Below are 25,576 nucleotides of genomic sequence, written 5' to 3' on the forward strand. Positions count from 1 at the left end.
AACACTACCTGATTCCTTTGCGTCATCACTTTCTCGCTCTTCTATATCAACGCTTGCTTCACCAAGCTACATAAATTTACTGGGTGCCAGGACTTGGGCCCAGCGAGCTAAGCTAACTTTGTGGGTGCTTATGAAAATGCCAGGTAGGGCAGGATGTGTTTTTCCTAATCAAAGCCTGTGCTTCTGCGGAGTTTGCCGCCCTTGCCTAGGACAGCCCGCCAGCTGGTGTGAATACACGCCTCCCAACTTTGTCTGATGTCTCCATTTCTCCTTTGGTCATGACCCCAAAAACATTTATCAGTGAATGCAAAAATGACAGTGAGAAAAGCGACTTCTTTTCTCAAGGGCACGGGGCGTTAACACTGACGTATACGGAAACACACAGGCGAGCAGCATCTCCTTAGGCCAGTACCAGCTCTCGGGGAGGAGGAGCCGAGTTGGACGTCACCGGACGTTAAGCTTCTCTTGAGGCTGCTGGGCTGGCCGAGGACTCCCTGGCGCTGAGGACCGGGAACAGCGCGGCAGCCCCACGGCCCAAACACCACCAGGAGTGACCGCCTGTGCCCACGCACGCCAGGAGCTCCCTGCACTACACAGAGGATCCGCTGGCCCGAGTCACAGCTAGGACATGCTGACTCTCTGTGTCATCACTGGAGAAAAGTCTCCACAAAGAATGCCACGGTACAAAACGTTCTTCCTGTCTTCCGTTGCAACTGAGGGGAAAGCTGTCCCATTAAATAGCATGTACTTATAGGATATCCCTCAATAGTTAAAAAAAAATTGGAAATTCTCCTATGAGGTTTTCCACACCCCCCCCAATTCAACCAGTAATTTTTTCAAAGCCAATGATATTTTTTCCCCTCAAAGTCCATGGTGCTTTGATATTTTAGTATTTTTTAAATGTCAGTCACGCAAAAAATGCTCCTACTGCTTCACAAAGGTCCTAATAGTTGGGAGAGGGCCGTAAATATTACCTTGCCAGTACACCAGGTCGGGGTGGGACACGACCCAGGCTTTTAAGACACGCCGGAACTTGGCATGACCTTCGGGAGAGGACAGCAGCTCATCATACTGATGGCACCGAGGAATGTCCACTTCAATCTGCACAACAGCAGGCCAGTGAGTGAGCGAGAACCGTCCGAGGGGGACCTCCAGGGCACCCACCCTCAGGAGAAGGAGAGGAAGTGCCTGACCTCAGACCACCTGGTCCTGGTCTCCCAAGTGTCTTTCAATTAATTAATTAATCTTTAATTAATTAATCTTTTTTATACCAAAAAGTCGCTGGTATACTTGAGCAAGGAAAACACGTCTTCCTTCTTTGAACACACGTGCCCAAGGGGGCTAATTTATAGGAAAGCTTTTTCACACAGTTTATAAATTGGAGTGGAACATTTCTCCAAATTTTATTTATTAATTTATTGGTTTGGAGGCCACACCTGGCAGTCCTCAGGGCTGAAATCTCTTTTGAAAAAAGTAATATAACTTTAAAAAACCCCGTCTTTCACAAACTGGTTTCAATGGAGGGGAAACCACACAGATAACAAGCAGAGTTATTCGGAGGAGCCAGCCGGCCTCCACCCGCTCTGCCTCGGAGCTGGGCTCAGGCCACCCCCACGTGCACACGGAGGCCGGGCCTCATCATCAAAGGAGGAGGATGCCTCCTGGCTGTCTCAACCGCACAGGGCTGGCAGAGCGACCTGACCCAGGGATTATGTTATCTTAAATCTAAATCATACTTGTCTATCTGTAGGTATTGGAGTATCTTTGTCAATGGCATCGTACTTGGCATGAATATCGCCCTGCAAAAAAAAAAAAAGAAGAGAGAGGAAGTAATTATATCCTTGGCCAATCACTAATTGCAGCAACACCTACTTAGAAACATCGATGTTGCAACGCTCACCAAATTCTGAGAGGCATGTTCAGGCCCAAAGCATGCCTCCCGGACAACCCCCTTCGTGTCCGACAGCCTGTGATGGGCGCCTGTCACCAGCTGCGGCTCCCTGAAGGCTGACGTGGGAGCGACACTCCAGGGACCAGAGGGGACAATGAGCTGGCAGCCTCCACAACACCACACAGCTGTTCTCGGCCCCTGCTCTCTGACACAGGGGGCTGCACAGAGAAACTGTCTTAAACTGGAGTTGGGGAGGGAGATGAACCTTACGAGAAGCTCCCCTGTCGAGTGACTAATAAAAGCGGACATGAAATACAACTGCTTCCAGAGTGGCAGTTCAGCATCAAGCGGCACAGGTTTAGAATAAAGAGTGGAGGGGCCCGAGAGATAGTCCAGTGGGTAGGGTCCTTGCCTCGCAGGCAGACAACCGGGTTCAACCCCATGAGGCCCCCTGAGCTTGACAGGAGTTATTCTTGAGTGCAGAGCCAGGAGGAAGCCCAGAGCACTTGGGTGTGACCCCCAAAACACACAAACAAACTAAATAAAGAGTGAAGTTTTGGGGCTGGAGTGATAGCAGAGCAGGTAGGGTGTTTGCCTTGCACACGGCTGACCCGGGTTTGATTCCCAGCATCCTAAGCACCGCCAGGAGTAATTCCTGAGTGCAGAGCCAGGAGTAACTGGCACACAATTTTTCTGGCACTTATTTTTTCCTGTGCTGGAGATCGCCCCCCCCCCCCCGACAGTCACAGGCAAGAACTCTCCACCCAAGTCCTCCGGAGTTATGCAGTGACCCCCAATCCTGTTCCCGTGCCTGCTCACGCCCACAGAGCCGTTGCAGAGTGGCCCGCACCATAGTTCTCAGGACACACGTGCCCCACGGGGCTAACTCATAGTAGTAATTTTTCACACTTAGATCTGGCATATATTTTTACTTAAAATAGTCTAATTTAAAAACTAAAATATTCTAATTGAAAAATTAAAATAAAAATTCTAATTTAAATATTCTAATTGAAAAATTAAAACTCAGCCTAATACTGTAAGCCTTACTAAATACTAAATGGCCCAAATCTAACAGGCCCTGGTTATATTTTCCTGCCCTAGTTTATTCATTTTCCCAACTGTTTTGACATAAGTTCCCAAATATTCTCGATGCTCATACTTCTTTACATATTTTACTTACAGTTTAAAAGATAATATATCTGAAAATCACCTTGGTGCTTTTTCTTTCTTTTTTAGAGATCAACTTTCACCCTCCTCTTTCCCCTCTTACCTCCACGCCCAGGAGTGCAGCCCAGGTCAGGCCTCTGAGAAGGGGAGGGACGTCGACTCTTGCTTCTTTCCAGATCTGATTTTTTTTATATGGATACGCCTGCAGGGAAGAAGGATACCTCAGGTTCCCAAGTGCCCTCCCTTCAATCTAACATTTCTTACCAGGCCCCTTAGAGAGCTGGAGCCTCTCCACATTAGATTCCTAAGTCCCTTGAATTACTTTGTCTGGTACGTCGGTGGTGGCGTACGCCCTGTCCTGTGTGCCTGGCGTCATACAGTCAGAGAGAGATGCTGATTCTGCAGTTTCCAGCCATTGCCCCCCAGTGGTCACAAAGGAGTCACATGGGGAATAATATTCCCAGGCTCAAACAGGTGAAATAATGTATGTGAAGCACTTTGCAAATTATCTGGTGGCATAGAAAGTATTCAGTAAATATCAGTTTTTATTTTGTGGCTACTCCAATCCTGGAATACAAATGTATACCATGGGGCATGAAGGTTGCTGAGGCTCTAGATGTAAATTTTCAATTCACTTTGCAGAATGTTTTAATCAACTTATACTATCAAGCTAGAGTGTCAGTCTGAATCTGCCTTTGTTACTTTGCAGGGGGAGAGGGGGAAATCCTATTTTAATTAAAAAAAAAAGTTTTTCTGCTCATTTTATCCTAGCAAGGATTAGATATTTTAAATAGGTCATTTATTAACTATACTTCTGTTCTGTTCTCTATTTCTTCTTGTTCAGAAGTTTTAAGTGTTTTGTAAATAGCTCATTCAATATGATTTTGCACAGACGCCTTGGTTTTACTTTTTATTTACTATGAACTTGTATCATTTTTCTCTTTCAAGTTCATCAGAAAAGCCAAGGCAGAGGTCCTGGGTATGGCTCGGGCAGGAAGCCCACCCTGCAGAGCGGGGGCCCTGGGTTCAAGTCCTGATACTGCAAGAAGAAGAAAAGACAGACCGTGGAATCTGTGCCCTCCGGCCCGCAGGGATGCCCGGGGAGGTGGCATGGGCTGCGGGTGCACCTTGAGCAGCCGGTCGAAAAGGACGATCCTGTTGAGCTGGTACTCCGTGTCCCGCTCCCGGATGATCAGGGGCAGCGTGGCGGCGGCCGACAGCTCGTTGCTGCTGTTGGAATGAGGCAGGTTAGACTGGCTGCAAAAGGGAAACAGAGGCAGGAGAGAGTGAAAATAGGCGCACACTTAAAAAGGAAATGGGTAAGTTTTCTAGCAATTGAGTAACAAGAGAACGGGGAAAGGACTCACTCATCTTCAAGCAGTGGGTAAAAGGCTTCTCCGCCCACATCTTTCAGCCGCTGTGAATTGAAGGGAGAAAATTCCGGATGAGGATAAGAGATACGGACATTCCTGCAGTCACCAGAACAACCACGTAAAGCGATGAATTTATCCATGTACCCTCCAGACTGGAGCCATAGCACAGCGGGAGGGCATTTGTCTTGCACGTGGCTGACCCAGGTTCGATTCCTCCGCCCCTCTCGGAGAGTCCAGAAAGCTATTGAGAGTATCTTGCCCTCAGGGCAGAGCCTGGCAAGCTACCCGGGGCGTATTTGATATGCCAAAACCAGCAACAAGTCTCACAATGGAGACGTTACTGGTGCCCGCTCGAGCAAATTGATGAGCAACGGGATGACAGTGATACAGTGATACCCTCAACAGAATAAATCAGAACCTGAAAATTCATTCCCATTCAGACCGTGCAAAACCAGCTTGCCTGTAGGGACTAGGCCCAGCTGTGGAGAAATAAGGCGCCTCTTACCGTATTCATCCAAACACATATCAGAATTCCTGAGATCGGTCTAGAATGTAACAAATGGATCCAATCCTTTTGGTTTGAATGGATCAAACTCTAAATCTTTTTGAGGGTTATTTCAACAGGTCCTTTGAAAACACATACCCTTGACAGTTCAAGTCAGGTTTATTTCCACTTTGATGTTTATATAAACTAAGACCAAAGGTGCTAGTAAAAAGATCCAAAAGAATTTCTCACTTTTTTGCTGTGAGTCCAGGCAGATGCCAGCTCCACAAGGACATGAATGACAGTTCAGCTCTGCCGAGCCAGCACTGACCTCTAGTGGGTTCAGCTTTAAGCGATTTAGAAGCATCTTTTGCTGACACTGAGAGTCTGTCCAACACTGGAGTTATGCCCAGATTTCCTGAGTTATGCCCAGATTTCCTCTGTTATTTGACATGCTCTGCACACTTCTAGGGTTTTTTTTTTACACAATAAAATTCTATATAGATACATTTTCCTAAATTTTATTAATATGCTCTTTTGGTTTTCTAAATTTGGAACTTGCTATAAGGCAACTGCCGGAATAGAATTTGGGAAGAAGTATAAGTGATATGGTGAGGGGTAGAAAATGGAATCATAGGCTGTGCATTTAAAAGAAAATGTTAGAGGCCAATGAGCACACATTGATAACAAACTGATAATCTTCCCATGGCAGACACCAGATCTAATATGAAACTGTGTACAAAAGTTATGTACTATTGGCTAAAGTATAGACAAACTGATCAAAGATCATAATGAAAAACTCCCAAACATATCCATGCAGATATGAAAGATGTGGTATTAAAGATTAAAAAACCAAAGACTTGCTAATTGGAAAAGGGATTACTTCTCATGAGGAAATATAACACCAGCTATCTAACCATCTTCTAAAAAATTGAATTAATGAACTGAACATGAGGGGAAATCTAAAAATATCTTTGGAGAAAATAATGAAAAACATTATAAATAAATTTACAGCATTTTATAGCTTTAAATAATTTTACATCAGCAAAATATCAAATTCGGGGAAAATCATAATAAAATTAACAACACACACCATCAAAAATATTTTGTAAAACAGGAAAGACAAAGTTACAGATTAGAAGATATTGACATCACTTATTCAAGGCATACTTTATTTCTGGATTGTATTGTTTAAAGTCTCCAAATCAAAATAGCATCTTACATTCCTTAGCTGGCAGAGTGACAGAGTGACCGTGGTGTCATCTAAGAGAGAGCTCCGATCCCGGCCTTGCCCAAAGCTTTCTCCATCTTCAAAGAGAAAACTGGAAAAAAGTAAATAATAATAATATTAACAACAACAATAACAGCAAATATAGACCTTCATGAAATCTGATTTGCTGTGTCTGTCAGAAAATAAAATCTATTCCTACTTACTCATCCCTCCATTGAAGAGACATTATATGAACTGATTAATGAAAAATTGCTGTAAAATTTCCCCAAACAGTTCTCATTTAAAAGTATATGTGCATGGGGCTGGAGCAGTAGCACAGCGGGTAGGGCATTTGCCTTGCACGCGGCCGACCCGGGTTCGATTCCCAGCATCCCATATGGTCCCCTGAGCACCGCCGGGGGTGATTCCTGGGTGCAGAGCCAGGAGTGACCCCTGTGCATCGCTGGGTGTGACCCAAAAAGCAAAAAAACAAAACAAAACAAAACAAACAAACAAAAAAAAAGTATATGTGCAAATGATGGTCCCCTGAGCACGGCCAGGGGAAATTCCTGAGTGCAAAGCCAGGAGTAACCCCTGTGCATCGCTAGGTGTGACCCAAAAAAAAAGCAAAAAAAAAAAAAGTATATGTGCAAATGAATTCCGTCCCTCGGGAGGAAGCAGTTGGGTGGGTGTGAGCTGCCTGCGCTAAAACCATCTCCTGACTCTGTGTACGCTGGAGTTAATAGGAGTGAAAAATAACTGAATGATGAGTAACTCCTTAGGAAAGAGTATTGGGGCAAGAGCTGTGGCCCAGAGGCGGCGCGCACGACTGCAGGAGGCCCTGGGTCCTGTCAGCAGCACCCATGGGGCCTGAGCACCCCCACCCCACCCCAAGGTCACTGGGTGTGGCCCAAATCAAAGCAAACAAAAACATTAAATAATAAGCGCAAGAAACTGGTTTGACATTTCAAGCACCTTTTTCTGAGAATTTAAGTGTCCTTCATATAATTTATTCTTGGAATTTTCATCATCTTATTTCCTGTTTTCCTACTTAATTCAATGTGTCAGTGGTGCAATTGACGTTAGTATTTTATTTGTTTGTTTGTTGTTTTGGGGCCACACCAATAGTGATCTGGCCTTACTCCTGACTTCTAACTCAGGAATTACTCCTGACAGTGCTCGGGGGACCATACGGGGATGCTGGGATCAAACCTGGTTTGCAAACGCTCTACCTGCTTATACGATTGCTAAAGTCCCTGGAGTTAGTGTTTTAAAGTCTGCTCAGGAAGGAAAAAGAAACCTAATAGGTTAAAGTCACAATTAAAAAACTAATGGTAATAACTAATATAGGCAATTAACGTAAGTTAATTGCTTTGTTATGAAAAAATCAGCTGATAATAATCAAACTTAATTGTAAAAGTATGAAGTAACATATTTGGAGCATTGGTAAGTATTGGAAGAGTTTGGAGTCAGTCTTTAGTAATTAACATGAGCATCGATGGAACAATAATAACATCAATGGCTTTTAGGGACAGCTGCTTAGGTAACATCGAACCCAGTTAACTGGGAGATGCCTGAGACTTGACGCAGCCGTACAAATCTATCTTCATCGTTCCTTGGACTGTCCTGATCTTAGGGCTAAGCAACAAGACCACAGAGGATGCTGACACTGACAAGTATAACTGAAGCTAGGAAGTAGTTCCTCTCCAGAGACACGCTGGCCAAGCTCACCAGCTCTCACGTATAACTCCTCCTGATTAATTTACTGGACGTCGTAAGACGTTTCATTACAACTTCCTGTCAAATATCACAAGGCAAATTACTCATAAAATATTTATTTTGAAGTAACAAAAATATTGACGGAAACTCCAGGCAGGAGAATAGGTCTTGACTGCCAGGCGCTACCCCGGGCCCTTGGCTGGGACGTGGCCCAGCAAACATGCTCCCATACTTCTCCCCCCGCCCCCTAAAGCAACGTTTACACTATGTTTTATTCCCAAGAATTATTTTCTTCCCTTACTTGGGGAGTGTGCAGATGGGAGGTTTGGAGCGGATGATTTCCTTGTTGACCAGCTCTTTCTCCAGGTCCCCTCCGGCCAAACACCACAGGTAATACACTTCCGCAATGGACCTCTCTGCCAGGGAGTCACCGCTCAGGTCTGCGACAGGAACCGGAAAGGCATCAGGGCGGGTCCTCACCCTGCTCCCTGCCAGAAGGGAGCAGGCAACCGCCGTCAGCAGAGTAAGGACTGACGAGGACAGTGAGGCTCCCTCCCGAACGTTCACAGAGGTGAGAGCGTATCTACACGGGGCACGTGGAGTGCCTCGGCAACACGCCTGCCCCTCAGCGTCTTGTGTATCCCGCCTTTGTGGCTCTGCCCCGCGTGCACGTGTTAGGAATACAAAACTCTGGGACAGGGGTAAGGACAGGGGAAGGCGTGTGGGTTGGCGGCCTGCACTCAGGTGCATCTCTGGGCTGGAGGCCTGGGCTGTTTGTCCCAGGGCAGGTGTGAGTCCAGCCCCCTCGGGCACCGTTACCTCCACCCTGGTAACTGTGTGCAGTGAGTGTGTGAGTCCGTGTCGCCTGTCTCCCACGGGGCAGGCACATTACTGATGATACAGTGTGAAGAACAGAGCAGCAACTCGACATCTGACAAATGTGAGACTGTTTAGCAGATGTCAAGGGTCACCTCAGTGGCAGTGAGCGACAGCACAGTGGATAGGGTGCTGTCCCGGGTTCGATTCCTCCGTCCCTCTCGGAGAGCCCGGCAAGTTATCAAGAGTACCCTGCCTGCACGGCAGAGCCTGGCAAGCTCCCTGTGGCGTATTCGATATGCCAAAAACAGTAACAACAAGTCTCACAATGGAGATGTTACTGGTGCCCGCTCGAGCAAATCGATGAGCAATGGGACAACTGTGATACAAGGGTCACCTCAGACAGCTTTTCAGTGTTAGAAGAGTCACTTAAGTAGTGTCACAAGAAAAGTCAGTCTCTGACACATGCAGAATGGATAATGGCGTAGACTCCACATAAAATAGCAGGGGCTTTAGAAATCATTTATAATAAATGTTGCGGATTTGATATACAAATGTTGGTGTGATATTCCCCCAGGAATTATAAGACCTGAGTTTAACACCTTAATGAAGATTCAAATTTAAGATCTGAGATCAATGAATACAGGACTTTGTCTTGCGTGAAAAAGAAATGGTTATGCACCATTTCCTCCCCTTGACTCTTAAAGTTCTTACTCCTAAAAAACTGAAATTTAAAGGATTAAAATGTGAAGTTTGGAGCTGGAGTGATAGCACAGCAGGTACAGTGACACACCCGGCGATGCATAGGGGTCACTGCTGGCTCTGCACTCAGGAATCACTCCTGGCGGTGCTCGGGGGATCACATGGGATGCTGGGAATCGAACCCGGGTTGGCTGCGTGCAAGGCAAATGCCCTACCTGCTATGCTATTGCTCCAGCCCCAGTTTGTTATATCTTAAACCTGCTCAAGTTATATCTTAATTTCCAGAGTATCACTGTTACTATATCTTAATGAAACAATTTATCAAATAACAATTAAATGATTATCTCTTGATTTCCAAAAGTGTCACCGGTGTCTCTCTATGTAGACTATTGGTAGGTTCACAATCGGCAGGATTGGGATACTTCCTTTAAGAACAAGGCATTTGCACATGCATGCATGCGTGACCCACGTCACCTTCACACAGCTGACTGATATCCTCGGGCAGAGTTAAGTCAGCACATCTGAGAGAAGAAGAAAACAGACCCGCTGGCTTGGTGAAGGGGGTGTACAAAGACGATATCTCATTGAACACCTTGTCCTGCATTAATTCATCTGGAGTTGGCCTAGAAAGATAGGATTAAGACAGAGAGCGTCAAGGAGAGTCCTAACAATTTCCTTGTAAAGTGGCCCACATGCAAGGGGACAGGTCACGGCTTTCAACCACTCAGCAGGAAAGATAACCCAGTTCCCTCGGGCAGAACCTAGGTGCTGACCCGACTATGACAATCGAGTCACTATATGTAGCTGAATTGTTTTACCTTCCTTGTGCTTTTTTGCACCTTTTAATCAATCAAGAATTATTACTGTCATTTTTTTACTCTTAGTTTTATTATCATGTACCTTGTCTAGTACCTTAAATTATAATTTAATAATGCCTCTGGGTTTTCCTGCTAATTTCTGTGTAAAGTGGCATATTCAATCAAAACTTTGCCTTAAATACTCCTCCTCCTCTACTCCTAACAAGTCTTAAGCACAGACATTTTTTCAAAAGCAAAATCAAACGGTTTTCAAGTATCATACTTTGGGAGTTTAGGATATCACATGGCTCACAGTAACATCCTCAAATAAAATGAAATAATACAATGTTAGAGATATGCTTTGGTATTATTAGAAACTGTTAGCTTACCCCACAACTTATTTGATTTTTTTGCTATAATAATGTTTCAATAAAATTTTGTTTTCATTAATCTTATATCATTTGTGTCTTGGAATTATCTACATTCTATCATTTTGCTTAATTTTCAATTTGAGGCTAGAAAATGAATTAGTAAATTCTCCTAGAATATACCAAGTTTTGACAGGGCTTAATTTTTTCTTCTTTGATTAATGTATATGAAAGTCATAACTGGCAGTTATGGAAGAGACATCATTTATTACTAAAGAAGCAAATATTCTAATTTAATCTATTGTTATTTAGGTTAATAATAATAATAAACTCAACTACTTTTATATTTGAGAGCCTGGCAAGCTACCCGTGGCGTATTCAATATGCCAAAAACAGTAACAACAAGTCTCACAATGGAGACGTTACTGGTGCCCGCTTGAGCAAACTGATGAACAGTGGGACGACAGTGCTACAGTGCTACTTCTATATTAAAGATCTCAGTAAAATCCCCAACCCAGAATACCAACCTCTTGGAAGGGTGGAAAGTGAGGCACTTCTTCAAAAGACTGATCATGTTTTCGGGAAGTTCCTGGTAAATGAAGAAAAGACATTTTTTTAAAGGACCCAGTTGAGGGTTGGGTCTAGTTCGAGCAGACACACCGGCCTCGCTAGCACGATGGATGCCACGTGCATGCCTGGGCACCGTCCTGGCGTCTCTCTAGCCCCACAGCCCGTGGACACGAGCACCACGGCCCACCCGCAGTGAACACATGTGCCCGCAAGCCCTGCCTCCAGGGGGCCAGATGTGGCGAGCGCCCCGACTGTGCTGTGACCCTCGTCACAGGGAAGGGGGATCACTGACTTGCGGGAGATGTCAGCCCTCCCAGGGTCCTGCCCTGCTGTGCTGGGGGCCGGGGGTCGCCTCTGTCAGGCAGCGGAGACTCCCCTCCAACCGGGCGGCTCCATGCAGGGGCCCGAGGCAGGATGTGCCAGAGTCACCCGGAGCCATGCCTGGCGCTGCTCAGGGACCCAGCTGGTGCCAGGGCCAGACCCAAGCCCGCCAGCTGCACACCACGCAGGCATCAGCCTAGCCCCTCTGGCTGGCTCTGACTTCTGTTTCTGAAGGTTTGTCTGGGGGCCGGGGAGATGGCGTCAGTGGTGGAGTCCGTGCATGAGCCCCAGCACAGAACAGCCCCCTGAGCCTCAAACCAAGAGCACTGCCAGGCTGCCAGGCTGAGCACTGTTGCCCCTCACGCTCTCCGGGGGTGGCCCTACAGGAAAAAGTCATCATTTTAAACTTCCTGAGAATTTATTTTTGTTTGCCACTATGTGGCTGGAGCGACAGCACAGTGGGTAGGGCATTTGCCTTGCATGCGGCTGACCCGGGTTCGATTCCTTTGCCCCTCTCGGAGTGCCCGGCAAGCTGCCGAGAGTGTCCTGCCCACACGGCAGAGCCTGGCAAGTTCCCCGTGGCATTCGATGTGCCGAAAACAGTAATAACAAGTCTCACCATGGAGATGTTACTGGTGCCCGCTCAAGCAAATCTGATGAACAGCGGGACGACAGTGCTACTATGTGAAAAAGCCACATCTGAGCAGAAATTAAGTGCAGCTTTAAAATAGCATGCGATTTGGTCCCAAGAAGGAAAATTAAACACATTTTCAATAACAGATTAATAACAAACCTTTATAGTATCCAGACAGCCATGCTCTTCGGCCAGGACTATCACCGTATCGTCCACGCAATCTGAAAAACAGAAAGCATGACATGAATTGTACGTCTTTTAAAAATTGAGGCTAAACTCAAAATAAAAGAAATACAGATTACATAAACTGAACTCAGAATTTAAAAAAATTATATCATGTAGTTTTGGAATATGAATTATAACAATTTGTTAATTTTCCTTAAATGTTTGGGTAAAATCAAAGACTCCAAACACTAAAATCAATCAGTTTTTTGTTTTGTTTTGGGGCCACACCCAGAAGTACCCCTGGCTCTGCACTCAGGAATCACCCTGATGGTGCTTGAGGACCATTCTTCAAATTCTATATAATAAAAATAAATCAGTATTATAACGATCTCTGTGAAGAGTGAGAGCAAATCTTTGCCTCCTGAATCTCTGCTTTATCTCATTACTTAAACTGATGCTCTTCAGAATCTTTGATTCAGGGTCCGGAGAGGTGGTACCATGGGAGAGCACTTGCCTGGCCTGAGGATACCCAGCTTTGATCCCCAGCATGACACTATCTCTATGTCATTACAAAAAAGATTTATTTCATTTATATAGAATTTGGAGGATACATATATTTTTCCTGGAAATTTGAAGTATACACTGAGTTTATAGACATTAAGAAATCTATTTAGAAATCTCTTGACTCCTTAATAGCTACGTTGCCAATCTATAAAATTAATGTGGCAAAATGATAAGTTTATGGAATTTATATGTAATGATTAATATTTGTGATTATTTAGCCCATGGGCTGGAGCGATAACACAGCGGTTGGGCTTTCGCCTTTCACACGGCCGACCTGGGTTTGATTCCTCTGCCCCTCTCGGAGAGCCAGGCCAGCTACTGAGAGTATGGAGCCCGCACGGCAGAGCCTGGCAAGCTACCTGTGAGTATTGGATAAGCCAAAAACAGTAACAATAAGTCTCTCAATGAGATACGTTACTGGTGCCCGCTCGAGCAAATCGATGAGCAACGGGATGACAGTGACAGTGATTTAGCCCATATCCTTATTTGCAAACCCCATTAACCTGGATAGTAATCTGCAATATTTTTTACACTAAGACTTCTAGTACTGTTTTCCTCTTTGATTTTTACACCCATGCTTTATTCCACGTCAAAGAAGATGAGACCATTTAAAAAAAAAAAAACATACGTGAATTACAAGTATTTGGATGCATTATACATGCAAAATAAACATACACGAGCTTGCTACAAGGAAAAGGCAACATGCATCTTCAGCCATTATTTACACAGGATTTGGCAAAGAGAAGACTTGAACGTCCTGTTGGACATGCTGCCCAGTGACCTGCCACCAGAAGCTGTTTCCCATGCTCCTGCCTAGACTCCAGCTCCTTTGCTTGGTTAAGACCAGGAAGTTAAGATTCTCTCCATCCACGCTGTCATTCCTTAGTGAGTAAGGGTAGCTTGACTGTGATTTTCCAGGAGCTATGTCTAAGCTGTCCTAATAATCTTGATCATTTTAAAAACGGACAAGGCTATCTCGGAGTATTCACGATTGCAGGAGAATACAGCTTCCATGGGGCCGACAACTGTCAATCACTAATATTGACACTTAGAGCAGGAAGATAAATTGTGTGACACTTACCCAATGTAAGCAAAAACTTTAGTCTTTCAGAAATATCCAAACTTTGAAATAATTTTCTTCCCTATAAAGGAAATGGGAATAGAAAATTTTTTAATATTTTTATCCATTTTTTTTTTCTGGTTTTGGGGTCATACCCAGCAGTGCTCAGGGTTTATTCCTGGCTCTGTGCTCAGGGATCATTTACTGGTAGATCTTGGGGAACCCTATATGGTGCCAGGGATCTTGGTTAAACCCAGGCTGGCAGCATGAAACCCACTGTACTATACTTGGGTTGAAGGAATTTCTAATTCTTCTTTACGATATATTTCATATAATGTCAAAAAATAATTCACATATTGTCAAAAAAAGAGTTTTTAAGAATCTGAGAATTTAGTTATCAATAAGATAACTAAAAAGAAATCTTGAAATACCTATGGAAGACAGAAAAACACAGAAATAACAAATATTTTGAATAACGAAATTTTGAATAACAACATTTCTATAATAGCTAGGTGGTCACACCCAGGGACTGCCCCCAGCCCTCTCTAATCCCATCAACGGCCAACATCCAGAGACTTAAAAGCAAGCTTCTGGGAGAGAGCAATGCAGGGAGTCTCTGACCCGAGCGCCTGGCTGTCTTCCCTGGGGCCCCCTCAGAGGGGGTGGGCTCCAGCTTCCCTCCCTGCTCCGAGCAGAGCTCCCGTGACCAAAGACCTCCGGAGTCTTAGCCACAGCCATGCTCAAGGCCCCTCTCCACACGTTCAGATGAGCCTCACACATGAAGGAACCGGCAGAGGAACCCAGGTGTGTGGGACCTGGGGCTGAGACCTCCAAGCCTGCTTGGATCGGGACTGGGCCTCTTCCACCCAGATCCCCCATTTTCCAGTAGCTAGGCGGTCACACCCTGGGACTGCCCCTGGCACTGTGTAATCCCATGAACAGCCAACATCCAGAGACTTAAAACCAAGCTCCTGGAAGTGACATCTTATAGCCTACTTCTCCCTCTGGGAGAACCTGGCAAGCTACTGAGAGTTTCCTGCCCACCTGGGAGAGCCTGGCAAACTCCCCATGGTGTATTCATATGCCATAACGAGTAACAATGCTGGGTGTCATTCCCCTGACCTTGAACGAGCCTCCAATGCGGCATCATGGGGAAGGACGAGTAAAGAGAGGCTTCTAAAACCTCAGGGCTAGGACGAATGGAGACGTTACTGAGACCGCTCGAGAAATTCGACGATCAACGAGATGATGATGATGATGATGAACAAAATTTCTGCCTCCAAAGATCTCTTATCAGGTAAAGCAGATCTCTGTGACAATGGCAGAGGAGAGGCAGGGAGTGACCAGCTGGCAGGGAGCTGGGATCTGTAGCTCAATGCCATTCTTCACCCCCACTGTCTCCTTCTCAGTCCGCACACGCCCAGCCAACTCCTGGTCTCCCTGTACAAGTAACTGACCGTGGTGTACAGTCATGAATGAAATGTGCAGAGCTGACCGCTGGAACGTAATCAGATCATCCACGTCCTTAAAGATCGCTCCCATGACTCACCCTTCTCTGCCTGATGGCTGGAAAAAAGTGAAACTCTGTTCTTTATGCTATGCATTTTCCATTTCTTTGCAGTAGCAGCTTAGTCTTTACCTGAAATCTAGAGCTATCTGGGGAAGGCTTCAGAAAAAGCTAACGTACAAAGAATGTTTTAAAGAAACCTTAGAAGCCAGAAAAAGAGAAGATGTTTAAGGAAGAAAAAATGTGCATGCAGAGAGGACACAGACCCACCAAAGAATGCAGACAGTCTGAGTGTCAATATTCCTAAAAATATTTAATTTTTCATACTTAATATAGTGAAAAAATTAAGGAAAGTACAAACATTAATAGAAACTCAGAATAATTCACATATTGTCAAAAAAGATTCTTCAAGAATCTGAGAATTTTCTTCTCACAGCTAGCTAGTTTGGAAAGCAAAAACATTATAACTAAATTCCTCTCTTACCCAATTACATCAATAAATACACAATTTCTTCTTGCTAGCTTAAAATTCTCTATACGTACCACACACAGCTCAAATAAAATGATTCCAAGAGACCACACATCTGATTTGGGACCGGAAGGCAACGGTTTTTCATTTGACCCATGATCCGTGGTTTTGAGAATTCCCTGTGCGATCACTTCAGGTGCTAAGTAGGATGGATACCTGGAAAGGCACGGTTAGAAACGAACGTCAGGAAGAGATCCGTGCAGATGTCTAAGCAAGGAAGAAAGAACACGAGCTAGGAAAGATCCTAAGCAAACCATCCTGCCGTGTCTTTATGTCCAGGGATCAAGAGCAGGTGGGGACCTACTCGGGTAAGCGACTGCTGTGTCCCCGAGTTCACTCACGCTGCTCCCCTGTATCCTCAAGGCTCCACACAGCCTCCCCAGTGTCCAGGGCTCCCGTCCTACTGTCTATCTTCTTTACACTCAAGGATTGTTTACTTTTTATCTTAGATATGAGCATTAATTCCTTAGGATTGTTAAAAAAAAAAGTCAAAATCAGCCAATGCTATGAATTTAAAAGTTACGACTTTCAGATCTTATTCTCTGTTTCTGCATCTGTAAGTCTGAGTGCCCCCCCCCACAACACGGTCTGCTTAGGAAGCCCCCCACAGGGGCGAATATGAGACGGCACCCCTTTTCACTTAAATAATATTTTTGAGATCATTCTGCCCAAAAAAGCAATACCTACTATTTGCTTCAATTTTGGGAAACTGCCAATTCTTTGATTCTATTGATTAACTTAATTTACTTGATCAAACCATGACAGACATTTTGGATGGTAAAATCATTTGCTGAAAGCAGCCCTCAAACAGTCATAAGTATTTAGTTTACCACAAATATATAACAGAGACAGATAAGTCTCTAGACATGACATTATAGTCATAAGGGATAAATATCTTTGTGTATGTGTATGTGTGTGTGTGTATGTTGCACTGGGGATGAAACCCAGGGTCTCCACATGTGCCCTGCTACTGAGCTATATCTCCTGCCCACTTTTAAAATTTGTATATATATAGGTATCAAGGGAAACTTGGATATATACGTACACATATATATGTATTTGTAGCTTCCCTTTCAGGTCTTACAATTTATATTCTCACAGCAGCATCAGAAGGCCTATTCCTCCTTATCTCCATCTATATTAAGTTTATTTAATTTTGCCAGTAAACGTAAGTTATTTAATTTGCCTTGCACGGGGCCAACTCGGGCTCGATTCCTCCGTCCCTCTCGGAGAGTCCAGCAAGCTACCAAGAGTATCCCGCCCGCATGGCAGAGCCTGGCAAGCTACCCGAGGCATATTCGATATGCCAAAAACAGTAACAACAAGTCACAATGGAGATGCTACTGGTGACCGCTCGAGCAAATCGATGAACAATGGGATGACAGTGCTAGAGTGCATGGAGAAATCTTCACTTAACATCAATGTACCTACTGAGGACTTTAAGTGAACATCAAATAAGTAGTTTCTCCTTAATTTTATTTAGTTACTTAATTTTATTTAGTTACTTGTGGGGGGTATCTCCCCCCCACAAATAGTAACTAAAAATGCTGAAGTTATAGTCCATTCTATTTCTTAATAGTCTTGCAGAATACTTGCATCCTCGAGGGTGGACACTGTGCAGGGGCCAGTGCTGTGGCCCAGGAAAGGGCACCAGGGCATGTGATAATGTGTGTGAGGTCCTGCATTTGCTCTCTGGCACCACGCAAAAAAAAAAAAAAGTACATAGGTTAGTCAAGTATGTTCTGAATTTTCTATTATTTGGGGAAAAAAGTATGCTGACAACAAATTTTTGTGATTTTCTTTTCCAAATCAACTTTAATAACTGGAAAGACATCCATATTACTGAAATGTAGCTGTAAGTCATTAGTTTTACTTTTATTTTATCAACATTATGCATCTGTTCTAATAATGCCAATGGGTGTTTAAGTTGCTTCCTTTTAAAATATCGTAAGAAATATTGTTCAAACGATTGCGTATGGTTTGTATCTGCAAAAGCTTCCTGAAGAACGTAAGCCTAGACTCAGTTCTGTATCCAGGTGATCTGAAATGTCATGAGATGTTTTCCAAGGGGGGGTGGGTACCATTTTCTGCTCCCAGGCGGAGTTGGGTGCCAGCTAATGCTGACCTCACTTTACTCAGAAACAGCTTCTCCAACACTGGACATTCTGGGAGGTGAGATCTAAATGTCATCGAGGCTTTACTTTGCATCTCCCAGATAAGAGAGGTGTATCTTATGTTGCTTTATTGGCCATCCCCGTCTAAGCCTTGCCCCTCCTGTAATAGGTGGTCAAGCGTGATTTCCCAAGACCACTTCCCATTAGCAATTCCCCAGAAGGACCCCCTCCCCTGCCTGTTATTTGCAGCCAATATTCATTAGGGTAAGAGACTAAGGATTTGCAGCCGGGCTCCAGGGACAAGGACCCGGGGTAACGTGGGGGCCTAGGTACGCGCGTGGGTCCTATCAGCCCCAGGACTCTTCTTCCCGCAGGAACAAAGCCGAGCAAGACACACACGGTGACGAGTTGGCCAAGGAAGCTTCCCCAAGGTCCAGAACCCGAGGCTTTTCCTGGAAACAGACTACATGGACACTCAGCGCAGACACAGCTCAGGACCTCCTGAAGGAGAAAACCCACTTTATCTGTTAGGGAGCCACAGGCCAAATAATTTATTTGTTTACTCATTTATATCACCATGAGATACAGTTATGAAGTCTGACATCTCCATTATAAATGGAGGCCAAATACTTAAAAAATCAAGTTCGTGGGTACGAGGGGAGAGTTGAGCGGGCTCCCAGGGTCCCTAAGGGTCTCTGCCTGTCACGTTAACCCTTTCCTGCACAGCTGGGCTAGTTATCGTTTTTTAAAGTGATTTTTATCATTCTGGACATGAATTCAGTAGAAGTAAATACTTTCATTGACGGCTTTTGGTTCTTATCACGGTTTCCATTTACATATGAGAAGTTTTTAGTCTCTTAAATCAAATTAATTATCTTTTCCCTCATACTTAAAGGTTCTCTACTCAAAAGGATCTGTGCTAGTTCTTTGAAAGTTTGACAGCTCAACCTCTCCTGTTCAATTCCTTAACTGATCTACATTCATTTTATTTTAGATGACAAAAGACCACAAGTACAAATTCATCTGGATTTTTACTGGGATGACCGATTGGTTCCTGGGCCGTGCATTAAAGAGTCCGTGTCCTTCCGGCCACCTCCCCTGGACCAGCGTCTGCGGAAACCAGCCGTCCCAGGCACAGCGCTGGCACCTGGGCTGCCACGCTGGGGGCTCTGGTCCAGGGGGTGGTGCTGGACCACTGTGCACTTTTGCACCTAGGGCATTCTCCAAATGGTCTCCGGCAGGTACCAGGACCACAGGCCCGCTCAAAACACGTGCCACTTTCAATCTGCTGGCACGTGCGCCAGGGCCCTCTCCGGATGGGGAAGAGGGGAGTCAGACGCCTCTCTGGACTCGATGCTTTACTCGGTATCTTGCATTCTATTTTCAGTTCTAGCAACAGTCTATCCGTGATTGCTGAGCTGGGAAGTGAGTGATGATGCCATCCTGTCCTCACGGATGGAGATTTGCAAATGCAAAAGCACGAGGAAAGCGCACTCTGCCCATTTTTGATACGAGTGTGTTTGATTACCGTCCCCGTGACACCTGAGAAGGCAAACTGCTCCTTTTAAAATCCTGATTATCCGCCGATATGACCCCCAAGTGGCAAGTCAATCACAACTGAGATCAGTTATTCTACCTCAGGTCTCAAACTGGTCACCTCCGGGCACACCGACATGACTCCTGGCTCCCCAATTTCTAATTTCCCTTATAATCAAGAACAGATTAAATTATTTATAAAAACAATAAACTCTGTAATTGTTTCCTGTTTTAATGTAGACTATTTCCTTTCAACAAGTGTCTCTTCTTTAGTGTAGCATTTTAACACTCAGAAGAAAATGACCAAAACTTTGCCATATGACTAAGAAGGTAGAAATAAGTGGTTTTCATCATCTGTTTGATGTTTTAATAAGGTATTAAGCTACTGGCCAACTGAAATGAGTGTCCAATTTCTAACTCTTTACAGTATTTGGAAACAGATGTTAACATTTTACTTTGTTGTTCCTTAATATTTGTCTTTTGAATCAACTGCAAGGTTCTTCTGGTGTAAATATTTTCTTTCATGCCTTAGCTGTTTGATCACTTTATTTTTCCTGGCTAAAGTTTCACATTTTGCTCTTTGAAACTTTCTGGTCAGACCCTTTGGGTCTAAGACTTCAAAGGGAGCCAGACCAAATGGTGACCCAGGACGAATTCTATCCAAGCATTTTAAATCCAAACGCAGTTCTTCAAAATGCATGATGTGCATTAAGAAAAATTGTTTCCTCCTTTTTTTAAGATCACTGAAACCCAAGGCTAAAAGGTAAAAAAAAATTTAATTTTGGTATTATATTTTTGGAGTTTTCACTGACAAACTGACAAAATTAGGAAGCACCAGCACTTTTAAAAGCTATTAAAGGGCAGTTATTATATAGGATGATAGCTATTATTATATAGGATGATAGCTATTATTATATAGGCAGTTACTGTCTTGGATGATAGTAGAGCTTCACAATAAACTTATTTTATTATATGAAAAAAGAGATTTTTATAGACAAGAGATAAATTGTTGGCTATTTTTTTGCCAAAACCCAGCAATAACAGCTTTTTTTTTTTTTTTGGGTCACACCTGGCAATGCACAGGGGTCACTCCTGGCTCTGTACTCAGGAACTACCCCTGGCGGTGCTCAGGGGACCATATGGGATGCTGGGAATTGAACCCGGGTCGGCCGCATGCAAGGCAAACACCCTACCTGCTGTGCTATCGCTCTAGCCCCCAGCTTTTGAATTCATGAAAAAGCTGTTGTCCATGCCCACAGTTTTGAATATACAAGATTAAAATATCATGAATGTATGGTCTTTAGTTATTACAGCACTGATATAGAAAATTTCCTTATGAAACATTGAGGTTCTTGCCAAGCATTGGTCTTTTGTTTTAAGTTTTGTTTTTTGTTTATTGACCACTCCTGGCCAGAACTGGGGGCCAGGGATTGAACTCGGGTCTGTTGTGAGCGAGGCAAGTACTGTCCCTGGGGAGCATGGGGACAGGCCCCAGAGCTGCCAAGATCTGTCCCTGCATAGCTGGTGACACCTGGCCCTGCATAGCAGGTGACACCTGGCCCTGCACAGTGACCCGCAGGGAGTGCCTGGGCTCATTTTACAAGCAACAGGAATCTGGTGTTGAGTCCCATGCCCCAAGAACTGTCACCTGGCTGCACTCCTAACCGCAGCACCCAGCCTTACCTGGGATTGGGGCGGGGCAAAGAGGGCTGGAAAGGTGACAGGTCAGTTTGCTAAACTTTGTGTGATTGGACCATCCCCTTAAGCCGAGACCCTCTATAAAATATGTGTGTAGCTGGCAATAAGGTGAGCAGCCATCAGCTGTCTGTGGGAGTGGCTTCTCTGCGCCCCGTCACCCTTCACCCGGCGTCTGCTCAGAGCTGGTGCGTGACGTGTCCGGGCACCGTTGGGGAAAAACAGTTCCCCAACATTTTACCGACTCTCCATCCCAACAGCGAGTCTCTTATCTAACTAATAAGCAGCCAGAAGAGAAGGTCATAAATGCTCCTCAACTAACTAGATGGTTTAGTTTTAAATGATTAGCTATGCCCTAAAATAGCTTTTTGGTCCAAAACCTATGAGCTGATTTATAAAAATAAAAAGGTATTTTACAAATGAGACCTTTTTTTGACATTTAATTAAGTTTTTCGGCAATGTTGTGCTGTGGAAGTATAGTGTAGGACCCCAAATCACAGTTCTCGGTAAGGATGTGATGAAAACAATTTCAAAAGTACCCAAAGCAAAGCACACATGGATGCCATTGAAAGCAACCACAAAGCAGTGGGAAAAATAGAATTAAAGCCTCTGGGTTAGCAGTAGCGTATCAGCTTTAATTTTTTGCTTTTGATAATTGTTTTTTGAAAATACTCCTTATTTTAGAAAATAAAAACTGAAGTCTTTAGGAATAAAAGACTGTAACATGCACTAAGAGCTTTTCATTGACTCTAAAAAGTTACATTGATATCTGTGTTTACATACATGTATTCATAAATGTGTATAAAAACAAAACCCGAAGAGACAACGTACCGAAGTGGTACCACGTTGGGGTTCTGAGTAAAACGCATACAGGAATTCTTTGATGCAGCTGTACTCTAATGGATCTTAAATAATGTCAGAGTCAAGCACTCAAAATCTGAAAAAAATTTATGACTGAAACAGTTAAAAATCAACCGAGACAAAAATGCAAACACAAACCTGGAATTTCATCTCAAAAGTGACCAAACTAATCTCCCTAAACTTAAACCTAGACTCTGGGCCAACAGTTTATTCTATTACCTAAAATAAATGAGAGGAACAAGGGAAGTTGAAGAATAAGGAAAACAATGCATTTGTGCTATGGAAAAAACATTCAATATAAACGGAGCAGACAGTAAATGGGAACTTGACTCGAGTCCTACGCCACAATCACGTCCTAGATAACAAGGATTAAATTTAGAAAAGCAGAAAACAACCTGAGCTAATTTTCTGTTCTGGAGGGAACACACGCTACCATTGAGTGAGAATGTCTTCTGCCTTAAATTGATCTAGCTTGGTATTAAATGAAATAAACGTAATTAGAAGGTAGTCAGTAGGAGAGGGACAGACACAGAATAATTTCTCTCATCCACGGGATACAAAGAAACGGGGGAATAGTAAGTGCCCAAAGACACAGAAAGTGAGAACTGGCCTTTGGGGGGGCTCACCAGGGAAGGAGGCTGGGGTGGGGAATGGGTGGACACCCTGGGCGTGACACCGACCCACTAACAGTTTGGGGAAACATGGTGCCAATGATAAATTTCTTTTTAAAAAGTAATTTAGTAAGCCTCACATGATAAAGAAGGGCAATCACCTGTTTTCTGCCACGTCCGTGAAAGGCAGATTGGAAACCCTCAGTGTCTTCGTTTTTTGAAGCATATGAAAGCATTATATGTTAAAAAATAAAAACAGGTTTTTGCCATGAAGTAATATGAAGTAATATCATTAAAAATGACAAAATACAGGAAGTGTAAGACAGGAAAGGGAAAAAAGAAAAAAACACATTCTTACCCAATGGGGAAATCGACATCGTCACCATGAGCTGTCATGTGATAAAGTCCGAATTTTGCCAGTTTCACATGTCCCTGCAGCAATGAAGGGGCGAAAATCACCACAGAACATTTTGTATAATTCGCAGTAAAAATGATCATTATTGTAGATGATAACAAGGAATTATAGACAGTAAAAAACATTCTAATTTATTATTTGTATTAAAATTTTTTGCCGATGTTTGCAGTCTGATTTATTATACTCATTACAAATATATGTGTGTATATATGCTTATACACACTGATGTATGTGTGTGTATATACAAATATCATATCATCTCAAAATGATAAATACCATTAAAAATTTGTGGTGACATTTAGCAACTTTTCCATAAAAGCGAAAATGTTCCCAAATGTCTTAGATACTTGTTTAGAATAGTTTGTGATAATATTTATTAAAGGGTTCTTTCCAGCAAATTTCAAATCCATTTACAATATTGACCCTAACATATGAGTTCTTTTCTTGTCTGTTTGTTTTGGGAGGCCGCACCCAGTGATGCTCAGGGCTTACTCAGGGCTCTGCACTCAGTAATTACTCCTGGTGGTGCTGGACAGCCATGATGCTAGGGATCAAACCCAGGTCAGCCCTGAGGCAAGCACCCTGCCCACTGTCCTAGCCCTCCAGCCTCCGTGACAGAGGGGTTCTTAACTTAAAAAAGCACTGCCGCACTGCACTGTCATCCCGTTGTTCATCGATTTGCTCGAGTAGGCACCAGTATCGTCTCCATTGTGAGACTTGTTACTGTTTTTGGCATATCGAATACGCCACAGGTAGCTTGCCAGGCTCTGCCGTACAGGTGGGATACTCCTGGTAGCTTGCCGGGTTCTCCGAGAAGGATGGAAGAATCGAACCCAGGTTGGCTGCGTGCAAGGCAAACGCGGGTAGGGCGTTTGCCTTGCACGAGGCCGACCTGGGTTCAGATCCCAGCATCATCCCATATGGTCCCCTGAGCACCGCCAGGGGTGATTCCTGAGTGCATGAGCCAGGAGTGACCCCTGTGCATTGCTGGGTGTGACCCAAAAAGCAAAAAAAAAAAAATCATCAATAAGAAAATCATCAAGATTTTTAACCGGTTTTATACTGTTTAACAATAACTAGAATTATCACAAGAGTGAGATTCTTAATAAAGGCAAATGTAATTTTTTTAATTTCTCAGTTTTTTCCTCTTAGATACTTAAAACTTTTAAAAGTAAGGTCAATAAAAATTTCATTTGCTTTCTTCCTGAGAATATTAACTTATAAGAATTATAAAATATTGCATTTTAAAATAATTTAAGTTGGATAATACCTGCCATAAATATTAATTTAATGAGCATCACTTTCTTTTATAATTTATGTTTATTAAAACATTAAATGAATGGAATTGTGATTATTCTTGAAGACACACCACCTTATTTATTAGGCAGGTTGACTAATTTCTTATTAATTCCACTCCAATATAGAAAGAAGCTAGATATTAACAGCTGGTCAGTAAAAGATGATAAATGAAGGAAAAAGACACAATGGAGAAAAAGAATAGAGGAAAAACTACAGTTGTGCTATGAGAAAGATGTTCTGTGAAAATAATCAGATATATTTTTTTTTTTTTTGCTTTTTGGGTCACATCCAGCAATGCACAGCGGTTACTACTTCTGGCTCATGCACTCAGGATTTACTCCTGACAGTGCTCGGGGGACCATACGGGATACTGGGAATAGAACCTGGGTCAGCCGTGTGCAAGGCAAATGCCCTACCCGCTGTGCTATCTCTCTAGCCCTGAGAAATTTTCTTAAGATTTAAGCAAATTCAGAGGAAAGAGGGACTGAGAACAGGCAATGCATGTTTTTCAGAAAATGAGCAAGAGAAAGACATGAAGCTAGAAAATAACCCTGGGGTAAAGTAATTTACGAGAGAAGCACATGAAAATTTAAATTAAAACCCGGGGTGCTGTTTTTTACAGTCCTGATAACAGCTGCATGAGTCCGTCAGCTCAGCACCAGTCCATTGCCTGGATGCTCATTCCCTCCGCCAAGCTCCCCAATGCCCCAATGCACCCCCTGCACCCCCCCTCACACGGCAACATTTCATCCATTCTCTCAGGAGAAGATGACTAACACACATTCTTGTCATCCCTCTGGTTAACCGACGGTGTGCGTTCAGAAGCTCCCAGCCTAACTTACAGATAGTAAATTCGACGCATTATCTGATCCTTACCTTGCGATCCAAGAGAATATTGTGTGGGGAGAGTGCTCGGTGCACCATGCCATGCTTGTTCATATACTGCAAGCCCTGGAGGACCTCAAATGCTATGCACAAAACTTTTGAATAGCTACAGAAAAAGACAAAGAGTCACAGTTAATTGATCAGTTACAAACTATTTTATAAAGAAGCTGTTTAAGGAACAAAATGAGATTTAGTTAAATGGTTACATTTTAATTAGCCTCCCTCTATTCACAAATAGAATCTATACATTTACTAAATATCCAAACTGTGCATATTTTGTATT

The 25,576-nt window shown here is 43.6% G+C and overlaps 1 protein-coding gene across 1 annotated transcript in view; it reads right to left on the minus strand.

Annotated features, from left to right (window-relative positions):
- Positions 1 to 25,576, minus strand: part of TBCK (TBC1 domain containing kinase) — a 154,760-nt gene that overhangs the window by 93,934 nt on the left and 35,250 nt on the right. The window contains exons 4-17 of the mRNA XM_004612696.2: positions 25,285 to 25,399; positions 23,053 to 23,126; positions 15,892 to 16,033; positions 13,863 to 13,923; positions 12,212 to 12,273; positions 11,055 to 11,116; positions 9,837 to 9,985; positions 8,146 to 8,284; positions 6,138 to 6,237; positions 4,426 to 4,475; positions 4,186 to 4,315; positions 3,162 to 3,260; positions 1,737 to 1,799; positions 975 to 1,101 (exon numbers count right to left, since the gene is read on the minus strand). Of these exons, the coding sequence (XP_004612753.2) occupies positions 975 to 1,101; positions 1,737 to 1,799; positions 3,162 to 3,260; positions 4,186 to 4,315; positions 4,426 to 4,475; positions 6,138 to 6,237; positions 8,146 to 8,284; positions 9,837 to 9,985; positions 11,055 to 11,116; positions 12,212 to 12,273; positions 13,863 to 13,923; positions 15,892 to 16,033; positions 23,053 to 23,126; positions 25,285 to 25,399 (1,373 nt within the window). The remainder of the gene's footprint in view (positions 1 to 974; positions 1,102 to 1,736; positions 1,800 to 3,161; positions 3,261 to 4,185; positions 4,316 to 4,425; positions 4,476 to 6,137; positions 6,238 to 8,145; positions 8,285 to 9,836; positions 9,986 to 11,054; positions 11,117 to 12,211; positions 12,274 to 13,862; positions 13,924 to 15,891; positions 16,034 to 23,052; positions 23,127 to 25,284; positions 25,400 to 25,576) is intronic.

This window comes from Sorex araneus, chromosome 6, assembly GCF_027595985.1.
Source record: "Sorex araneus isolate mSorAra2 chromosome 6, mSorAra2.pri, whole genome shotgun sequence".
NCBI classification, from domain to species: Eukaryota; Metazoa; Chordata; class Mammalia; order Eulipotyphla; family Soricidae; genus Sorex; species Sorex araneus.